The sequence below is a fragment of the Rutidosis leptorrhynchoides genome, unplaced genomic scaffold (genome assembly GCF_046630445.1).
Source record: "Rutidosis leptorrhynchoides isolate AG116_Rl617_1_P2 unplaced genomic scaffold, CSIRO_AGI_Rlap_v1 contig195, whole genome shotgun sequence".
NCBI lineage: Eukaryota > Viridiplantae > Streptophyta > Magnoliopsida > Asterales > Asteraceae > Rutidosis > Rutidosis leptorrhynchoides.
Window position 1 is genome coordinate 48005 of NW_027266445.1, and position 20807 is coordinate 68811.

Consider the following 20807-nt stretch of genomic DNA (forward strand, 5'->3'; position numbering starts at 1 on the left):
TTGAATCACTCGTTTTCATCAACTATAGCAAAAGAATAGCTAAACCCTAGTTTATTCTTGATGGAAGCTAAAAACGGAAACTTTGAAATTATTGTCGCATTCTTCAAATAAAAACCTTCGATCCAATTTGGGCGTTTTCTACTACTATCAAAATGGACACGTTCGGCTCGGTCCGGTCCGCTCCGTACGGACTTGTCCCGATAACAGATTGAACTGGACATGTCCGTTTACCTTACGGACTTTATTTTTCTTGTTCATATCCGCCCGTGACCGGTTACGGATACTCCGCATTTTGTTAAAAAAATCACATTTATATATATCTATGATTTTTTTCTATTTTAAGGTAAAAAAAATTGCATATACCAATTTCTCGACCACATATATCTATTAATTTATTTATTCAAACATAAAAAATGACTACGGAATAAAAAAATTCTTAAATCTTAAATTATATAACAAACTATTAATCATTAAAAACAAACATAATTATAAAATATCATTAGTATTTCATATTAAAGAAAATACAACTACACTAAATCAATAATATTTGATGCTTTTCTTCTTTTCAATTTTTAAATTCATTAAAATATTTTATTATTGGAATTATTTAATATATATTTATTAAAAATATATTTATATATTAAATTGTGGACTGCCCGCGGATAAGTCCGGTCCGATCCGTACGGATAACGGACCAGACTTTTCTTTCCTTTGTTCTTCTTTGCTTTCCTTGTAACACAAGACAAGCCTTCCACAATTTTCTGAAATGCAGGTTCCATTAAACAAGCTATTCCAACAGCTCATCTTTTATTTAATGGAGCCTGCAAACCTCCACTTCTGAAATGACTTGGTGAAAATATCTGCAAGTTGGAAATTTGTTCTGCAATACACCATTCTGATTTCCTTCTTCTCAATCAGTTCTTTTATCAAATGGTACTTGATGTTCACAAGTTTTGTTTTGAAGTGATCACCTGGATTCTCAGCCATAGAAATTTTAAAACTGGAATCACAATAAATTGGAACACATGATTCTTTCAACTCACCAATGTCTATCAGAATCTTCTTAATCCACAAAGCCTATTTTGCTGCTAAGTTGACTGCAATGTATTCTACTTCTGCATTTGATTGAGCAACTATTTTTTGACTTTTGAGCTCCAAGAGAAGACTCATGAGCCAAAACTGCTGCATTATCCACTCCTACTCCTATATCTTTCTTCATTTTCATAACTAGCATCATAAAACATGAGTAATTCTCCTTTTCCTCCTTTCTCATACCACAAACCATAGTTACAACTGTTTTTCACAAATCTCAAGATTCTTCTAACATAAGAAGCATTCTCTTTTGATGGATTTGAACTACAACTAGCAAGCATGTTGGCTGTACAAGCCAAGTCAGACTTAGAAGCACACAGGTACATTAATGACTCTATCATGCTTCTATAATCAGTTGAATCAAACTCTTCTCTAAGCTGTGTGGGCTTCAGCTTTAGTTGAACCTCCATTGGTGTATATATCTCTTTACAATTTTCCATTTGGAACTTCTTTAGCATATCTAAGGCATATTTCTTTTGGTGAACAAAAATCCCATCTTCTTTTTGCTATATTTCAAGACCAAGGAAATATTTCATTAACCCAATGTCTGTCATCTTAAATTCTGACTCCATCATCCTTTTAAAGTCTTCAACAAGCTTTGGTGCAGTGCTAATAAACAACAAATCATCAACATAGAGTGAGCAGATCAATTTTTCTCCTCCTTGATGCTTGGCATATCACTCTGACTCTTCTCAAATCTATTTTCCAGAAGATAGGAGTTGATTCTTAAGTACCAGTCTCTCGGAGCTTATTTCAGACCATATAAAGCCTTTACAAGCTTATATACTTTGTTCTTCTCCTAGAACAACAAAACCTTCAGGTTGTTTCACAAACACTTCTTCTTCAATTACTATTTAAGAATGCACTTTTTACATCCATTTCATGGATTTTCCAGCCATTGCTTACTGCCTTTGCCAATAACAATCTCACAGTATCCATTCTTGTAACAAGTCCATAAGCCTCTTCATAGTCAACTCCACATTCTTGCTTGTAGCCCCTAGCCACCAATCTAGTCTTGTATCTGTTTATGGTTCCATCTGCATTTAGTTTGGTTCTAAACACCCAGTTTGTATCAATAACCTTGGTATTTTCTGAAAGTTTGTCACAGAGAAACTAAGTCTTGTTTTCTTCTATGGCATCCATCTCTTCTTTCATTACTTCTCTCCATTCTGTAGTTTTCTTAGCTTGCTTGTAAGTTCTTGGCTCTATGCTAACAAACATAACTTCCTCCATTTCTGTATCAGGAAAATTCTCAACTACACAGATAAACTCCAAAACATCTGGATTAGGAGCTGTCATTGACTTTTCATAGATTTCACTCAAGCTTTTCTTCTTGTTGGTCTGTAAATCTTTTGGAGTTCTTGTATCAATGTTTGTTGCTTGAGTTCCAGAATTCTGTGGACTTCCTTCATTGAATAATGGCTCTCCTCCTGTATTTGGTGAATCAGGTGCATCATTTGAACTACTATTCTCTCCTTCAGTCACAAGAGATGTTAACAATGGTGTTGGAACATTATTAACTCCTCCTGGAGTTAAACTTTGTGTACCTGAAACATATAGAACAAACATATTAGGAGATTCTAGTGATTTCTCATGATCAGATGAGGTCTCACTTTTAATCTCATCAATAATTGGTTCCATTAGCATCTCACAAAATACTCTTCCAGGATCACTCACAGTTCGTTCACTCCACTCAAGTTCAGAATTTTCATCAAAATTTTCATTCATTGTGATTATCATCCTTTCTTTCACTGGATTCTAAATTCTATAACCCTTTGTCTGTCCTGAACTGTATCCCATCATAATCCCTTTCATAGCCTTCTCTTCCATCTTCTTTCTTTTTTGCTCATGAATATGAGCATATGTAATGCAGCCAAAGTCTTTCAAGTGACTCACCACTAGTTTAACTCCAAACATCATTTCAAATAGAGTTTTTCTTTTTAAAGCTTTAGTTTGCAACCTGTTATGCAGGTAGACGGCTGTGTTACATGCCTCAGGTCAAAACTTTATAGGGACATTCATCCCAAACATTAGAGATTTTCCCATTTCAACAATTGTTCTAGTCTTTCTCTCTGAATCATCATTCTGCTCTGGACAATAAGGCACAATCAATTGTTGGAAGATGCATTCTCTATCACAGTATTCTTTGATCTCATTTGAAGTGTATTCACCACCTCTATCACTCCTAAGGCACCTCAATTTGCATCTATCTTCAGCTTCAGCCTGTGCTCTCCACTTCTTGAACATACCAAAAACTTGATCTTTTGTTTTGATGAAATAAATGCAGGAGTATCTTGTAAAGTCATCAGTGAACTCCAAGTAATATCTGTTACCAGCAACAGATGGAATTTCTATTAGACCACACACATCAGTGTAAACTAGCTACAACTTCTGAGTTGATCTCTAATGACTTTATGGAAATGAAGCTTTCTGGCTCTTGGCTTTTGCACATGCTTCACAAACTTTCTTCATCTTTGCACAGAGTTTTGGAATATTCTGTACAACTTCATTCTTTTGCATTGCCAATATGTTATCAACTCCAGCATGACCAAATCTCTGGTCCCACAACTGCGTTGTTTTAGTTATATTTCCATAAAAGGCTCCTTCAACATCTTCCATTCTGGTCTTGAACATCCTATTAGTATGTGGAACTCTGTGGACTAATTCTCTCTCAGCATTGAATATCATATATTCCTCATTTTTAAAATAAACAACATATTTCTTCTCCATCAATTGTCCTAAACTAATCAAAGTTTAATCCAACTCAAAAATGTAATAAACATCTTTCAGAATTGACTTACCAACTTTTGTTTCTAGCTCCACAGTTTCTTTTCCTTCCACATGTACCATTTCACCATTTCCAAATTTACCGAAGCAACAATATTTGATTTCTTTTCACAAATACTTCTTCCTTCATGGTCATATGGTTTGAGCAGTCACTATCTATGATCCAAGTGTTCTTTCTTTCTTCTACTTTCCCAACTGAACAACTTTCCACCACAAATGCACTTTCCTCAATGTGACTTTCATTTTTCTAACTACTTTGAGAGTTTTCAGGTTCTTGTATTTGAGTGTTTGGGGTGTTTGGTTGATTTGCAGGGGTTTCAAGATTAGTTGCAGGACTGGTTGAGCTTGGACAGTTTTGGTGATAGGCAATTTGAGGCATTGGTGGATATCCTGTGATAGCTTGTGTTGCAGGGTAAAGCATTTGGTTTATTGGAGCTTGTCATTGTTGAATGTGTGGTGCCGAAGCATAGTTTGCTTGGTATTGTGTTGTTGTAGGTTGTTGTTGCTGAGATTTTCCAAGTGGAGTGAAATTTACATTCTAGCTTGGATGTTAATGTTGTTGATTATATCTTTCCAAATCATAGATTGGTGGCAGTCTTCCAAACTGCCTACTCCGTAGATTTTGTTGATCATCACACCATCTATTATAGCAAACTATATCAGTATGACCCTTCTTCCCACAATAGCTACAGATAGCCATCTCATGCCAAAAATAGCTTGCCTCAGAATGATTATGCTTCTTACAATGTCTGCATTCTAGAAAATTACCCCAATTTTGAGGCTTGTGTCCCTAAAAGTTGTTGAATCCCCTGTCACCATAAGCTCTAGGTCTCCAAGGCTGATTCTGCTGGTAAAATTGATTCTGATAGGTTTGATTTGGTGGCCTTTCGTTGAAATGCTAATAGGATTGGTTCTGATAGGCTTGATTAGGCTAGTAGAATGTATTTTGATAAACTAAATGAGTCTGTGGCATTTGTTGCTGCACCATTTGACTTGCAATAGGTTAGACTGATTGAGCTTGGTTAATAGTTTGAGAGCTTCTAGGATTGTTCTCTTGTCTTGACTGGTACTCATTGGCTGGTATGTTGATTGGTGGTATTTGCAAATGCCTGAATCTCTAAATTTTGAATGTTGCAGTTTCTTCTTTCTCCTCTTTAATTCCATACATACTCTTATGAATCTCCAGTGTATTGAAAAACTCCTCCAAACTCACCAACTATGGATCTCTATTGAATTTTGTATCTAACACAAAAATGACATTCTCAAACCTCCTTGGCATTCTTCCTAACAACCTATCTATTAGCTTTTCTTCGACTCAAACTACATTATAAAGTTTGCTATAAAATTTTATTTATTCTAGTCCTAGCTCCACTAACAGTCTCTTCATAACAACTTCTCTGCTTTCTTAGACCTAAGTCTCCTAGTCAAAGTTGTTCCTTCATACTCTACCTTCAAAGTATCCCAAATTTCTTTTGCAAACTTGCAACCAACAACTTTCCTAAGCACACTCAGATCTATAACACTTCTGAACCATATATGTGCCCTTCTATCTTTCTCTATATCATCTTGTCTCTTTTTCTTTTGTGCCTCTATAGGCTCTATTTCTACAAGTAACTCACTAACACCATGTTTAGCAAGGCTAAAGCCATCTTCTCCTTTGCTTTTCCTCAGGACCTAAAATCTAGGGCTCTGGATACTACTGTTGGTACACCTGTGCTTCTAACCAGGAAGAAATACAAGCATAAAATGATCAAAGCAAGAGAAAACAGAGCAAAACGAGCAATAAAACTGAAATCCTTGTAACTGATAGGATAATAATCGAATTTGTGCAAGAAAATGAATCTATTATGAGGCTAATCTTAGGTATCTAAAGTGTTTGGATCATAAATAAACTAGTTTAGGTTCGTTTTAATATCTCTCAAATTACCATTGCAACAGAAAATAAAGGGCTATTTAAAACTGGTAAAATAGAAAGATGAACTTTAATGGAATTTTTCAGATCTGGTTTTTCATTCAACTAAAGCTCATAATCGAAAAAGGAAAGTTAGAGATCTTATATAGTAATCTCAACGCACAAACTGCCAAAATGCTCAAGGTGATCAATTTTTGCTTACTCTCCACTTCAACATATTCCATTTTAAACTTCAAATTTGTCTGTAGAAAGTTGAAATGGAAACCTTTACCGTAACTGCAACTGAACTTGAATATTGCAGAAGAACAATCGCAAAAGGCCTATAGTTGATTTGTACTTGACTTTTGATTCAGAGCTTCAATGACATAACACCATTGTAGAAACTTCGACTATGCTAAAGATAAACTTTCTTAACAAAAACTTCTTCATTTCATCAACTTGAACGAAAACTTGAATAAAAAATGTAGAAAATAGGCTAAACTAGCTATATTTGACACCATGATCATTTTTGAACTCTTCCATCACCAAGTTTGCATACAAACATCTTAACAAACACCAATGTGTGTTTTCTGAATCAAAATCCTAGCTAAAAACAACTTACAGTAGAAATTCCTAATTTCTTGCAGTAAACTCAAGAACACAGCTGATCGAGCGTGCATATTATTCGTTACTAAGTAATTGATAAAATTGATTCAACCAGTCGATTCGTAGTGTCCAATATAGTGAAACTGAAACTTTGAATCACTCGTTTTCATCAACTATAGCAAAAGAACAGCTAAACCCTAATTTATTCTTGACGGAAGCTAAAAACGGAAACTTTGAAATTATTGTAGCATTCTTCAAATAAAAACCCTCGATCCAATTTGGGCGTTTTCATTTAAGGGAATTGTGAGTGAATTACCGGAAATGTCGTTGTAGTCGAGATCGTCCTGAGTCGAATGTATGTCGTCTTGTGGTCCGACTATTTGTCGTCTGGCGTGTGCGAACTTGATGCATTTCCGGCGATAGAAGTTTCAGAAATGACTATAACACCCTCGAGTTCGCACAGGCTGGAAATGACTGCAACACCCTCGACATTTCGTTCAGAGACACCGAGGTCCTTGAACTTTTTCCGATGTGCACTTTCATTCTTCACAGACACAATTGCAAAATCTTCTTCAATCTTTCCTGCATTGCTTCCAGCTTGAATTGTCTTTGTTTCTTACACCTTAGAACCCTTCAACTCACTCAAAAATGCCTGTAAGAATGTTTTGATTTCTACTTTGATCATCTTATCCATTGAAGAGCGTTGTTTCTTCAACTGCAAGCTTTTCTTTCCTTTATTTTTCTTTGCTTTTCTTGTAACACAAGACAAAATCTTCCCCAATTTCCTGAATGCAAGTTGCATTAAACAAACTATTCCTACATAATACGCCAGTTTCAAATTTCAAATTATTCATTTTATACTGTTTATATTTGCATCTATTAACTGCAGATTAATTATCACCAAACTGTAGCATGTCAAGTTGATGACGGAGTAGTTTAAATTTTAAACTAGTTAGCTTAGCCTGTCATCAATTTGGTGATTTCGTCTCTCTCCCATATAATACAAGTTCACTAATCTTTATTTTTGCCACTTGTCATGTCTTATCTCGTAGATTTTGGCTCTTGAAAGGCCTGAAAGAATATGAACGGCATTTTTCAATTCTATTAATACCAAAATTTCAAACATAAATAGTTATGGAGAAAAACTATTTGTTTAGTATAAATGATTTTTTTTGCATAATTAACAGAACTTGCAATAATTTTTTGTTTTGACGGGACCACAACTTGCAATACCAAAAATGGTCGTGTGAGCTGACGATCTTATTATATATAATATGGTCAATTCGATCGAGAAGTGTACATTATTATTATTTTATTTTATTTTGAGTAATTAGTAGAGATGTCATAAACTAGATGGGTTTTTAATTAAACACAACAAGAGGTGTAATGCTTTTACATCAGTCCCGGTTCCCTTCTGACCGTGGGAGTCGAATTTCTCCTTAAATTGTATAGGTATTCGATTTTTATGTTTAATAATTTTTTTTTCTTTTGGTGAAAGATAATAATAAAAAGAACATATAAAAATATACTTTAGTAAAACACAATTACTTTCCATAAAAAAACAAAACAAATTAAATTGGGAAAATTGAGTTTTTACTTCCACCGTTTCACAATGAAGGAGATTTATCCCTGCTGTATTGAAACTTAAATTTTTATCCCAACTATTTGAAAACGTTAAAAGGATTTACCCTTCTCCCGTTAACTCGTCCTAGGTGGCAGTTATTTGTCATACATATCAAAATTAACCAATATATAAGTGACACGTGTCACTCTTACGTGGCAGAATTGCCACGTCATTTTTTAAAAAGTAAATTTCTAAAAAAAATTATAAAATTAAAAAATATTTTATATAATAAATTTAATATAATTTATTAAATTATAATTTAATATAATTTATAAATTTAATCTAATTTTATATAAAAAATAATAAATTTTATATAAAATAAATTATATTAAATAAATATGAGATATAAATAGAAATTAATAATTATTTAAATTATGATAAAATTTTATTTAATGATAAAAAATATTATTTATTAATAAAAAATATTATTATAATTTCAAATTTCAAATTTTTTATGCAAGTCAAATCTTAAATTATAATAATATTTATTGTTAATAATTTAATATTTTCCTACCACTCAACAAGATTTTATCATAATTAAATTAATTATTAATTTTTATTTATATCTCATATTTTATTTAATATAATTTATTTATATAAAATTAGATTAAATTTAAATTTATTTTAGAAATATATATGAAATTATAATTTATTAAAATATATGAAATTTATTATATTTTAATTTTTTCGGAAATTTATAAAAAAATATTTTTATATGACATGGCAGTTTGTCCACGTAAGAGTGACACGTACCACTTATTTATTGGTTAATTTTGACATGTAGGATGAGTAATTGCCACCTAAAATGAATTAACGGTAGAAGGGTAAATCTTTTAACGTTTTCAAACCGTGGGAATAAAAACTCAAGTTTCAATACAATAGGGGAAAATTCCGGATATAAACTCAATTTTCCCAATTAAAATTACTCTTTCCTAAAATAATACTTACGGAGACCTAAAAAAGAAAGTTAATTAACAAGTCACAAGTCATCTGTACCTAGTTAATTAGGGTCCTTAGGGAGTTAATTAATTAACAAACATAACCTCGAATTTCCTCGTCTCTACATATATTACGCGCATCACAACATTAGCATTACTTTCAAAATAACAATAAAAATAATTAGCATTACTTTAAGCTAAACCACAATATTGCTGATCACTACATATTAGCTAGTTATTAGAATAATAACCAAAATTTTGTCAACTATGATGTGGCAACGCTACAATGTGCTTATCATTTTCTTCGTCAATTGACGATAAGTAGATGCATATATGCTGAATCAGGATTGTCATCATCACTTGCCAAATGAAAATGTACTTTTAATCTTTGTAGTGATCGCAATTTTGGCAGTCAATAATATAGATAATCGATCGAAATCGGAAATTGACGCACAAAGTAATTGTTATCATACAATTCGAATGTCATATTCAATATGCCACTTTCCTAACACGCATAATGAAGATATATAATACAAAAGTCAACTTGGCCACAAGCTCTAAGGAGATAGGCAAACGACCAAGCTCATTGGTCTGGAGATTCGCGACACAATGGGCTAACTGGCCAAGTGATCACAATCTCTTATAGTATATAAAAACTTATAAGAAGTAAAACGTGAGAACATAAGTGTTTTAATCTCAAGAATGAGATTTTCTACGAGACAAAAAGCAAACCCGGCTCATTTTTAAGAACTTCCCACAGACTACTAAAAGAGCGTCAAGCTCAACGAAAACATGTGTAGCAAGCAACTGAGAGAGCGAGCTTCGTTCTCATTACTAAGCATGTTTTAGATATTTACTGACTATACTAAGCAGTACTTTTAGATATTTAAGTAACATTGACAATTCTTTTCGTTAAGAATTGTCACAAACATTTATAAGATATATCATATACACATCTTTACTAGTCTTAGGTATAATGTTTAATATAATTAATATTGGGGTGAAGTGATTGATCCGGAAAGCTGGGTGTGGATAAATTAGTATTGTAATTAACATTATTAGTTTGAATTCTCAAATGCTTAACTGGGGAGGGCTACAACTAAGGATAAGAGGGTTCCCAAATTCCAACCATGCATGTTGTATATACCATGGGCTACTCGAAGTGGTAGTCAAATAAACAATAATGCAAAGTAATCAATTTTTAAGTCTTATAATTAAGATTCATTGATTAGCAGGTTAAGTACTGCTTAACACGTCATGCAAATAATCACGTGAAGGTTGACATAAAGAAGCCAAAATGTTTGGAGAAAAACAAACAAACAAACTATGTATTATTAATATAATAAGAATTAAACACACGGAATATATATAACGTCTTACTTCAAAAAAGAATATATATAACGTCACCCAAAACTTTACAAGCTAGTACTACCAATATTATTAAATTAATATTGTTATTTTCATGAAATTCTATCTCATGTAAATATAAATATTCGAGCAAACTTCAAATTTAGAGATCGTAAGCACAGTCAATTGAGTATCAAGAGTGTTAATTATCACAATCAATTAAATCAATTGGCTCCCGTTTTTTAGGGCCACAAAAACAAGTGTAAGAGTTTTTATTTTGACCTGTCTGAAAGAACATTGCAAAAGGCAGGTTAGAACATAAATGTGAATGTGGTGAGACGAGGCGATCAGGAATTATCTGTATCTGTGTATACTATTATTATAATTCAAAATGTAGGAGATTCAAGGGTCATGAAAGTTAGTAAGTAGCTAGGTTTGATCAGGTCAAGAAAAACTAGCTCCATATATTTTTTAATTGTTCTGAAAGAAAAGGGAATAATTTTTTTTTCATTTTTTTGGACTGAACGAGTGTAAAGAATTGGATCCAATTAATTAACTTTAAAAATTGATTAAATACAAAAAGAAATTTTAGAAGCTGATTAAATACAAAAATAGTAAAAAGAGAAACTTTATTTACAGATAACATTCATAGAAATGTGTCAACTGTCAACTAACATCAACGGCATAAATTCATTAGCTTGGACCACCTTACAACTCCACTTTAAATGTCAGGTAAAAAAATTATGTTAGTCCATTTTAAGTGTTATTTTCATAAAATTTATTTATATTTTAGTTAATTTTTCAATCACATCCTCTATATAATTCATTCTATTAACATGAAAAAATATATAATATAATAAATTTTATAATTAATAAGGACAAACAAATCATTATTTCGATTAACTAATCATTTCATTAATATTCAAAATTTATACTATGCAACATCTGAAGTGGACCAGAGAAAATAACACGATTTAAAATCCAATTTTCTAGTCATGCTCAATGGTCGGTTCAATGTCAGGTTCAGGCCAGATCGATCTGATGGTTCAGATCAGACTCGACAAAAGATACATGAGTCAAATTAACTTAAACATGTTCTTAGCCCTAAAAAACCCTAAAACCTGCTAATGTCAAGTGCCACGACACTCGTTGATTTTGAAGTGGTATGTTTACTACTCTATTCGTCTTTTTTTAAGTGTCATTTTTCCTCATTTCATCAAAATTAAGAAAATAAAAATATTAAAATATTTTAAATTTGAGATAATGATATATTTGAATAGACAAAAAGAACTCAAATTAAAAGTCTTAACACATACTCTCTCTGTATATAAATAGATGACATTTTTGGAGATATTTTTTGTCTTTAAATAGATGACATTTTTAGAATATCAATACGTTTTTTTACCTTTTTACCCCTCCACCCACCCTCTTCCCAACACAATTAATAATTTTATAAAGAAAAAAAAAGGTAGAATTATAAAGTAAAGATGATTAATGTATTGGAGTTGATGATATTGATATGTGTAAAACGTCTCAAAATATCATCTATTCAAATACAAAAATAATAGTATAGAAGGAGAATGGAGAATAATAAGTATTTTAAATGATAATGGTATAATTTCATTTCAAATTCTTAAAAACTACCTTAATAAGGACAAAAATAATTGTCAATAATGACACTTAAAGAGATAGAGGGAATACTCATTAATGCTACGCAAACCTCCTTTTGTTTGATTTTTTTCCTTGATGAATGTTAATTTTTATTAATTATCTGAGTTAATCAAAATATGATTGGGTTTGCAAATATCGACTATCCCGATCCGCCGGATGAAATTTGGAAGGTTAGGATCTCTTTTTCTTTGATATTTCCCCATGTTTCCAATACTCCTTTAAGTTTTAACTCCGTATCTAATTTACAAATTTTTCACACATAAAACTTCGAAAATAATACTCTCTCTATTCCTAATTAATTTTGTCATATTTTTTATGTAATTTTTAATATAAAATATATTGAAATGTGACACTTAATTAGAGACGGAGTAGTATTAGTACTCCATTCAACCTATTTTAATCGAGAATTCCTTGACGATTCCAAAAGCCAATTAATCCTCGAAAGTAGATCGAGAACAAAGAAGAAAATTGTAAATGTTAAACTCGATCGTTTCGCCAGTATCAAAGATGCCATACCCTATCGGAGCTTGCTATGTGTTCATAATATCTTATGTTATTCAATGTATCTAAAACCAACGAATCACATTTGGTAGTTTTTAATGGAGATAAAAAGTGACGGTTTTTCGACTCATGGTCTTCGAAAATCAACGGAGTACTAGCAATGAGTTTTATAGCAGTCAAATTTTATCGGCAAATATATACATGCATGTGTTGAATTTGATCTGTTTTTGAATATAAATTTAAATTATCTCTGAGATATATGCTTAATAATATATAAATTTAATTTCGATTTTTAAAAGACAGATTGCATCAGCCTTCACGCTTTACATTACATGTATACATTATCTACTCACAACTGATCAGAGTACTACACGAGTCTGGTGACATGCTTAATTATCTCGAGTCCGCTACAGTCTTCTTGTTTGAACGGAGGATGTGGAGAAAAAATAACGCGTTCGCATTCTCAAAATGCGAACATGGTAATTGAGATTAAGAAACTCGTGTACGTAGAATGCGAACATGAAATTTTGTAAATGATCGTGTACACAAAATGCGATCTTCCAAAAAAATAAAAAAATAAAGTTTGGGTTTACAGAATGCGATCTTTATTTTTTTTTAAATTTAACAAATTCGGAGACTGAAAATGCGATCTTCAATTTTTTTTTAAGAAAAATAACAAGTTCGGATGATGGAAATGCGATCTTCATATTAATAAAAATATTTAACAAATTCGCATACAGGGAATGCGATCTTATGAAGTTCGGGTTTCCCAAATGTGATCTCTATTTTCAATTATAAATTAAACAAGTTCGGGTTCACCAAATGCGATCTTGGTAATAATAAAAAATTCGGAAAACGTAGATAGACACATGATGGTGTAGTTATGAACATGATATTGTTAGTTGTGAGTTGAATGTTAGTTAAACGATTGAATGAGATGAATCCCACCCCTATAAATACTCTCATCTTCGACATAAATCATCTACATAATTTTTTTTTTTTTTTAACAGATAATCATTTCTTCTTCACTTATTCTTCATTTTTTTAAGTGTTTCTTATCCCAATTATTTGTTCACAAATATGTCTTTTTTTTATTTAAATTTATATTGGAGGAATTCTTAGAATTAATGTATAATAATGTCGGTATTCGTATTGAAGAGTCGGTACAGTTATATCTCCAATTTGTGTACACGGACGTCAACGGCGAAAGGCAAGCTCCTATACTGATCCATGACGACGATTCACTATCGTGGATATATCGAATTCCGACAATTAGTCGTGAAGTCTTCATCTCTGTCGCTCCCTCCCAAAACCCCGCAGAAATATCTGGATACATACCGAAGTACAGTCAAGTAGGTCTCAGGTAGACATTTGTGACAATGGGGATGACATCGGGATAGAGAGTGACGAGGAAGAATTGTCGGGACTCCCATTGATCCAGTCGGAGGAAGATTGCGAGGAATACGAGACTTCTGACGACGAGGAATACATGTCCTCTGAAGACGAGGATTACATCGAGCCTGTTGGAACATATGTACCACCTAATTACCACGTGTACAGCAGCATGGAAGGACCGGACATCGTAGCAAATCGCCGCATGACAACTGCACCCACCAAGTATTCTGGCGACCCTAATTCCATAACGATCGGAACGAATTTTAGTAAGGGCAAGAAAGAGATTAATGATGCGATAACTAGGTGGTCAACCCAACGCGGTAGAGGCTACTATGTTAAGGAGAGCAACAAGAAAACGTGGGTTGCAGAATGCATTACACGGAAGCCGGGTTATTCGAAAGAGCGATCTCACGATATTGATTGCAACTGGAGGATCCGAGTTTCGGTGGATAGCGAAATTGATTTCTGGAAAGTGGTTGTATGGTATCCTGAACACAATTGTCACGGAGTAAATACAAGAGGCAACGACATGAATGTGTCGCAAAGTCTTGTTGCCCATGTCATAGCGGACGCTATACGAGATAGTCCAAATTACGATATAAAGAGTATTCAACAGGACGTCCAAAGAGTATACGGTGTTCAAATTGGAAAGAAAAAAGCTTCGGACGGTAAAAGAATAGCAATGAATATGGTGTACGGAGATTGGGAGTCAAATTTCCGGGAGTTACCAAGTTATATGAAAGCTCTTCAAGACTCCAATGATGGGACGAAGATTCAGTGGAAGTTTCGTAAGGTGGACGGACGTGTAAATATGACGAAAAAGATCTTCAGGTATGAACCGTGCTTTGATATTTTTTTAATATGCTAAGAATTTTACACATCATAGTTTTTTATTAATGTATATTATTCAGGTACGTATTTTGGTCTTTCGGAGCCACAAAACCGACCTTTGACCACAGTCCCCGGTAGTTACTGTCGATGCTATGCATCTTCGTGGTGCATACAAGGGAAAGAGGATTGTTGCGATGGTCCAGACAGCCAACACAAGGATTGTTCCCATCGCATATGCCATCATAGACGAGGAATCTACGCACAGTTGGTACTGGTTCCTGAAATACCTGAAGAAATTTATTTTGAGGCGTAGGGTCACTTGTATAATCTCAGATCGTCATAAGGGCATTCTTGCTGCGATGGAGAAGCTTGATGAAAAATTTCCAGGGTAGGGAGTTCATAGGTAATGATAAAATCCTAATTTTTAAGATGTATTATCAATTTCATTTTGTAATTTTAAATTTACTTAATTCGTACAGGTACTGTATATTGCACGTTCGTGCAAATCTCTTATCCAAGATGAAAAAAATAAAAGGGTTGAAATCTTGTAGTTGGGCCGTCGGAACCAAGATTCAGCCGCGTAAATATCGTGCTGCATGGGAAGCTTTGCAAAATAAAAGTGAAGCCGCTTGTACGTGGCTTAGTAAACTGCCGATTGAGAAATGGACATTATTCGAAGACGAATTCTACCGGTGGGGCATAACTACATCGAATAATGCAGAGAGTTACAACAACGTTCTGCGTTGTGACCGTCTCTTGCCGATAAGGGCCTTCGTTCAGGCAACGCACGAAAAAGCTATTAAAATTTTTGACCAAGAGCAAACAAAAAGTAGCTACTGGGGCAAAGTCATTGCACCGAAACCAATGGAGCAGTTTGAGAGGTATAGGATGCGTGCCAGGAATCACAAGGTGAAGAAGATCAGATCAGATGAATTTAAATACAGTGTGAGAACTGCATTACATGGTCCTGGATCAGGCAGAAATAAATATACGGTTCGCTTCGGACAGTGTAAATGCACATGCGGGAAATGGGAGACATATCGTATCCCATGTTCGCATGCAATAGCCGTTGCGGCAACAATTGAGTACGACCTGATGGATTTAGTTGCTCCGTGCTACAAAACGGAGGGATGGAAGAAGCAGTTCGGTGGTGAATTAAACCCGGTTGACGATTCCTTGTGGCCCCGAAATGTACAGTGGCAGCTTTTACCAGATGACACCCGGATGATTCACCATTCCGGTCCTGGTCGGAAAAGATTACTAAGACAAAAGGGAGCAATGGACTACGCAAATATGAAAGGCCGCAGAGCGCCGACGTGCAGTCGATGCGGCAGCTTCGATCATATTATCACTGGCTGTAAGAAAAGTCACCCGCCATCGGGCAGATTGCCGATAAACATGATCTACGACCTATACAGACTACATGGAAATCCGTCCTCCGATGATGATCATGATAACGATAGATAAATTTTTGATTTCTTTTTTTTCCATCACTTTTTTTAACCTAACATTTTAGTAGGTTGGGAATTCGATTACCTAACCATGAACTTCCTTCAATTAAAAAAAATATATAACGATATTATTAAAAAGTTAACAAGTACATTTGTGATTTAAAAAAATAAAAGAACTAATGATTCCGATGTCCCCTTCCAATATGTCTAGGTTCATTACAACTCCCGGGATATATGGGGGGATTTCCTCTATTTTCACGCAAATTATAAGGGTGTCCACGAAATTCAACTATCTGATCCTCCACTGGCTGAACCCCATGCATTGAAGAACCTCCCTGTGTAGATGATCTCGCAAACAATCCAAAACCTAAACTGCTAGGCGAACTCGTATGAGCACCGAATCCGACACGATTCGTATCATCGATTATTGGAGATTCTAACTGCCCAGTTAGGGTTAGACCAGCATAGTCACTGCTGGTTGAATGACGACGCCCAATATCGAGAAATCGCCGCTCAATTGGTTGTGAAAGACATTGTGGATCATCTAGGAGCGCAGACAAATTTCGGGATGCGGGATAATTCGAAAACGTCGCATGTTGTGACGTAGCGGCCGATGTGGCTGAACCGGTTCCAAAAATATCAAAAGACACTCCTGTGAAGAACTCCTGGGGTGTTCTACCAGCTGTTTCGGAGAGATTTTCCTCATGTGCCTGAGGAAACTGCTCTGGAGGTGGAGGAGCGTCATCTACGGCTCTTTGTCCCCTGCGGCGGGCATAGCGTAAACGAGCATGGGGCAAGTCATATCCTTGGGAGGGGTCCACCTGTGTGTATCCCTGACTAGACCCCACTGTCGGGTCGGAGACCTGTGTACCAGTAGCCAGGCACGTCTCCGTTATTTGTTCCGTAGTCCAGTTGGATTCGTCATCATTCCGGGGGAGGTTCCTACTAAATATACGGCTAAATGTTCCCAACTACAAACAATTATAAAACAAGACATAAGATTTATTGATAATTGAATGTTGGTCAAAATCAGTATAGTATTCATGTAATTAAATATACGCACCATGGACCGTACAACAGACGTGTGGCCACGGTAACCCGTCGTATGACGCCGACTATGGGGATCTTCAACAAAATGGACGGTCCGCCTATTGTACCAATTGTAGTAGTTATTCTCCACCGTCAAATACCCAGTAGCGTTACCATGTTGCACGTACTGTGTCCGCATGTTCCAATGATCTAGGTATGCGGCATGCTTATCTGCCCAATTCTTACTCCTCCATGATCTCTTCAATGCGTGGAGACGATTTCGCGTTTCTTTATCAAGAAGAGGGGCGGGTGGAATAGGCTGCACCAATCCAAACTGTCGCATTACCCTGTTTGGTTGGTGTAGTTCCACGATATGGTAGTAGTGGAGATATGTGATAGACGCCCATATATCATGGCATGCACGACAACCCTCTGGAAGTGTGTCGTACCTTTCGTTGTAGGGCGTCCACTCGAACTGAAAGAATAATAATTTAAATATGAAAGTTAAATATGACCATTATTTTTTAAGTAGAAATACAAAAAATGACGAATATAAGATTCATTCATTGGGAACTTACGTCGTCAGGGCCCAACCATGACAACTGATCCCACAAAGTTGTGGCTTGTGACCTATGTTTTCCTCAGTCGTCGACTCCACCTGCATGAAGAAATAAAATGGAAATCCATTATGTTGCCAACCATGTTAAACAAATACATGACTCTAATATGGGAATTGAAATGATAAATCAACGTAAGCTTACCTCGCAGCTACGGGAAGACCGACTATTGGCGCTACATGCTCACGACGAAATGACGGTCTAATCCTACCGATCCTCTCCCAAGCCCATGTCTGGATGAGGAGCCCACATGCATCAAAATCTTTAGCCTCAAAATGAGCAGCAACAGACAACCGGCGGTACGTATGTGCCAGAAGGGCGCTGCCCCAACTAAGCCTTCCACAAACGTGTTCGTTTTCTAGCTGGGTCAATAGAAAAAGATCTACATGTGTGCTTCTCTTATTGCAGAACAAGCACCCAACGAGCAAGTATGCGACGAAGCATCGCGCCCTCTGCAATGCCTGAAACTATGTAGCCGGGACATACTGGTTAAAAGTTTCAATTTGCTCATGAATCTCCGGAAGGAAGCCGAACAATCTCTGGCAGAATTCAGGTGGATCCTGGGGTACCCCATCTGGTTCTGTGATCGGATCACCGTCTACACGTAGACCTAACAGGACCTCCACGTCCTGTAACGTAATGGTGGCCTCTCCTATGGAGAAGTGAAATGTGTTCGTCTCTGGCCGCCAACGCTCAACCAACGCCGTAATTAGATGATGATCATATTGGACTTTACCGATCCTGGATAACAATCCGAACCCGAGCATGTCAATGTGTGCTCGAACGATGTCTGGACAACAATCCACATCCTCCAGTAAATCCCAGATAACTCCGTCCGACCTTCTGACTCCCAACTCCTTGTCGTACATCGATATATTTTGAAAAATATGTGCAGATCGATGATGCGGCTGCATCCACAGAAGATCGCGCAGTTTAGGTCCTTGCAAAACCCACGACGATCTCTGGGATCCACCTGATGTAGACGCTGCCATAACCTAAACGTGAATGAATATTTCTTATTAGATTCATAAAATACAACAAAATAAAAAATAAAAAATAATAACATGAATCATTTAAATAATATATAATGTACTCAATTAATTAAATATTCCAAACCCTCAACATTATAGTTTTAATATGATTTAATCAAAATAATGTTCCAATTCACTATATGCAATAACATATACCAAATTTTCCGTAAAAAAACTATAAAACATAAATATCAAACAAAAATTCTGTTAAAAAAAAATATAAGAACTAAATTAATTTTATTTTTAAGCTTAATCAATATAACATGCAACTTCTATGAATCACAAATAAAAATATAATAAAGAAAAAAATATACCTTAATTAGTATAGTATGATGATGAACGAAGATTCTAACAAAATTTGTAATCCGTTCAATTTCAACAATATAAAATAAAATTTATACAGATTATCACCAAAATGATATAGTTTTTGGAGAAAGGTTTTGAGAGACGAGGAGAGGCGGAAATAATTAGGAGACAGAAATGAAGAAGGTTTTGAGAGACGAAAGATTTGGGAGACAGAGTTGAGTGAGAGATAGTGATAGTTAGAAGAAAGACGAACGGAGAGAGTTGGAAGACTGTGAACAAAGTTTTGAAGGAGACGGAAAGAGTTGAAGACTGAGTAAATATTACCACCGCACACAAGATAGAATGTTTCTATCCGAACGCAATTTAAAAAGAAGATTGTTTTTAACCCCAAAACGACACGTATGTAACGTGACTGAGCATGGTGCAGTGGAAAAAAGCAAGTTCGCATTCCGTGAATGCGTTTTTGGCTGGGAGCGATTTCAATACCATGTTCGCATTCCTGGATTTCAATTTTGTAAAACCAAATTCGCATTCCATGATCACGTTTTTTGTAAGCTTCTGTCGCCTCTGTCCAAAGTAAGTTCGCATTCCCAGAATGCGATCTTCTATCAAGTTCGCATTCTCCGATTACGGTTTTGTAAATTTTTTCAATTCCTCACACGATCTCTAATCCAGAACCCGAATTTGATAAAAATTGTCATTAGACAATCATTTCTTCATGATATAACTCGGGTAATAGAAACGCGAATTTAATTAATAGCCCTAAACACCCTTAATCATCCCTAATTACATGAAGTTCGGGTTTTCAAAACCCGAACTCTTTGTTTATCTCCACAACCTTCCCTTTCCAATATATTCTGTCTATTTATCAAAAAATATTATTATTTTTGTAATTAATTCTAATTATCTCCTATCCCGATAATTAGGTGCTTTGCATTTGCATATATACTACATTATATATTGAACGAAACGTGCGTAAAAAAAAATAAGAGTTTGACTTGCACACAATTTTATATGTTCTTTACCTGTCTTTTTATGCTTCAAATAGTTGATATAACAAAACACTACTGAGAAAAGAAATTAAATTAAAACTCCCATTTATACACTAGAACCGTAAGGTATTATTGGTAACATCGAGTTGAGTCGCGTAAATTGTCGATAATTATCGGAAAAAACTCCTAATACTTCAAATCATTGTTACCATCACACAATGATTCAACTACATGGCGAATTATCAAAAAGTTTAATATACAATATATGTAGCTATTTAGACACATGCGCCTGACCAAGGCAATCAAAAGAAATACAAAAAACAAATTATAAAAGTTATGCATGTAGATCCAAAAATTTGGCTACCATATATGTAGGGGTTAGCAAAATAATCAATGATTTGTATTACTAATCTTAAAATATAAATAGTTGAATATGTAGGTTATATTTTCTATTATTCTCTCGATTGACGTTAGCTTCTTGAAGCTATTTGAGAGTTCCGTATGAACTTTAGAGCGTGTTGATTACGTCGCGAGTAGTTTCGGGTAGACTTTTCTATTCTGCTCTCATCGTGTAGGCATGAGGCTTTTATGTGTATCAGAGTTGAAGGCATATGGCCCCCTTGTGTGGGCGTGAAGCGTAGCTCCCCCTGTCAATGAGGAGAATGCATCAATCTATAGTTGTAAAAAGGGACCAAAGT

The 20807-nt window shown here is 34.9% G+C and overlaps 2 protein-coding genes across 2 annotated transcripts; one reads left to right on the plus strand and one right to left on the minus strand.

Moving 5' to 3' along the window:
- Positions 1–1187: 1187 nt before the first annotated feature.
- LOC139881787 (uncharacterized mitochondrial protein AtMg00810-like) lies at positions 1188–2031 on the minus strand. The gene is made up of 2 exons (XM_071866196.1): positions 1966–2031; positions 1188–1598 (listed from the first exon to the last, which is right to left on the minus strand). The coding sequence occupies exons 1-2, from the start codon at positions 2029–2031 to the stop codon at positions 1188–1190; spliced, it is 477 nt and encodes a 158-aa protein (XP_071722297.1).
- An 11915-nt stretch (positions 2032–13946) lies between these two features.
- LOC139881789 (uncharacterized) lies at positions 13947–16150 on the plus strand. The gene is made up of 3 exons (XM_071866197.1): positions 13947–14683; positions 14997–15071; positions 15163–16150. Exons 1-3 carry the CDS (start codon positions 13947–13949, stop codon positions 16148–16150), a joined length of 1800 nt encoding a protein of 599 aa, XP_071722298.1.
- The last annotated feature ends 4657 nt before the right edge of the window (positions 16151–20807 follow it).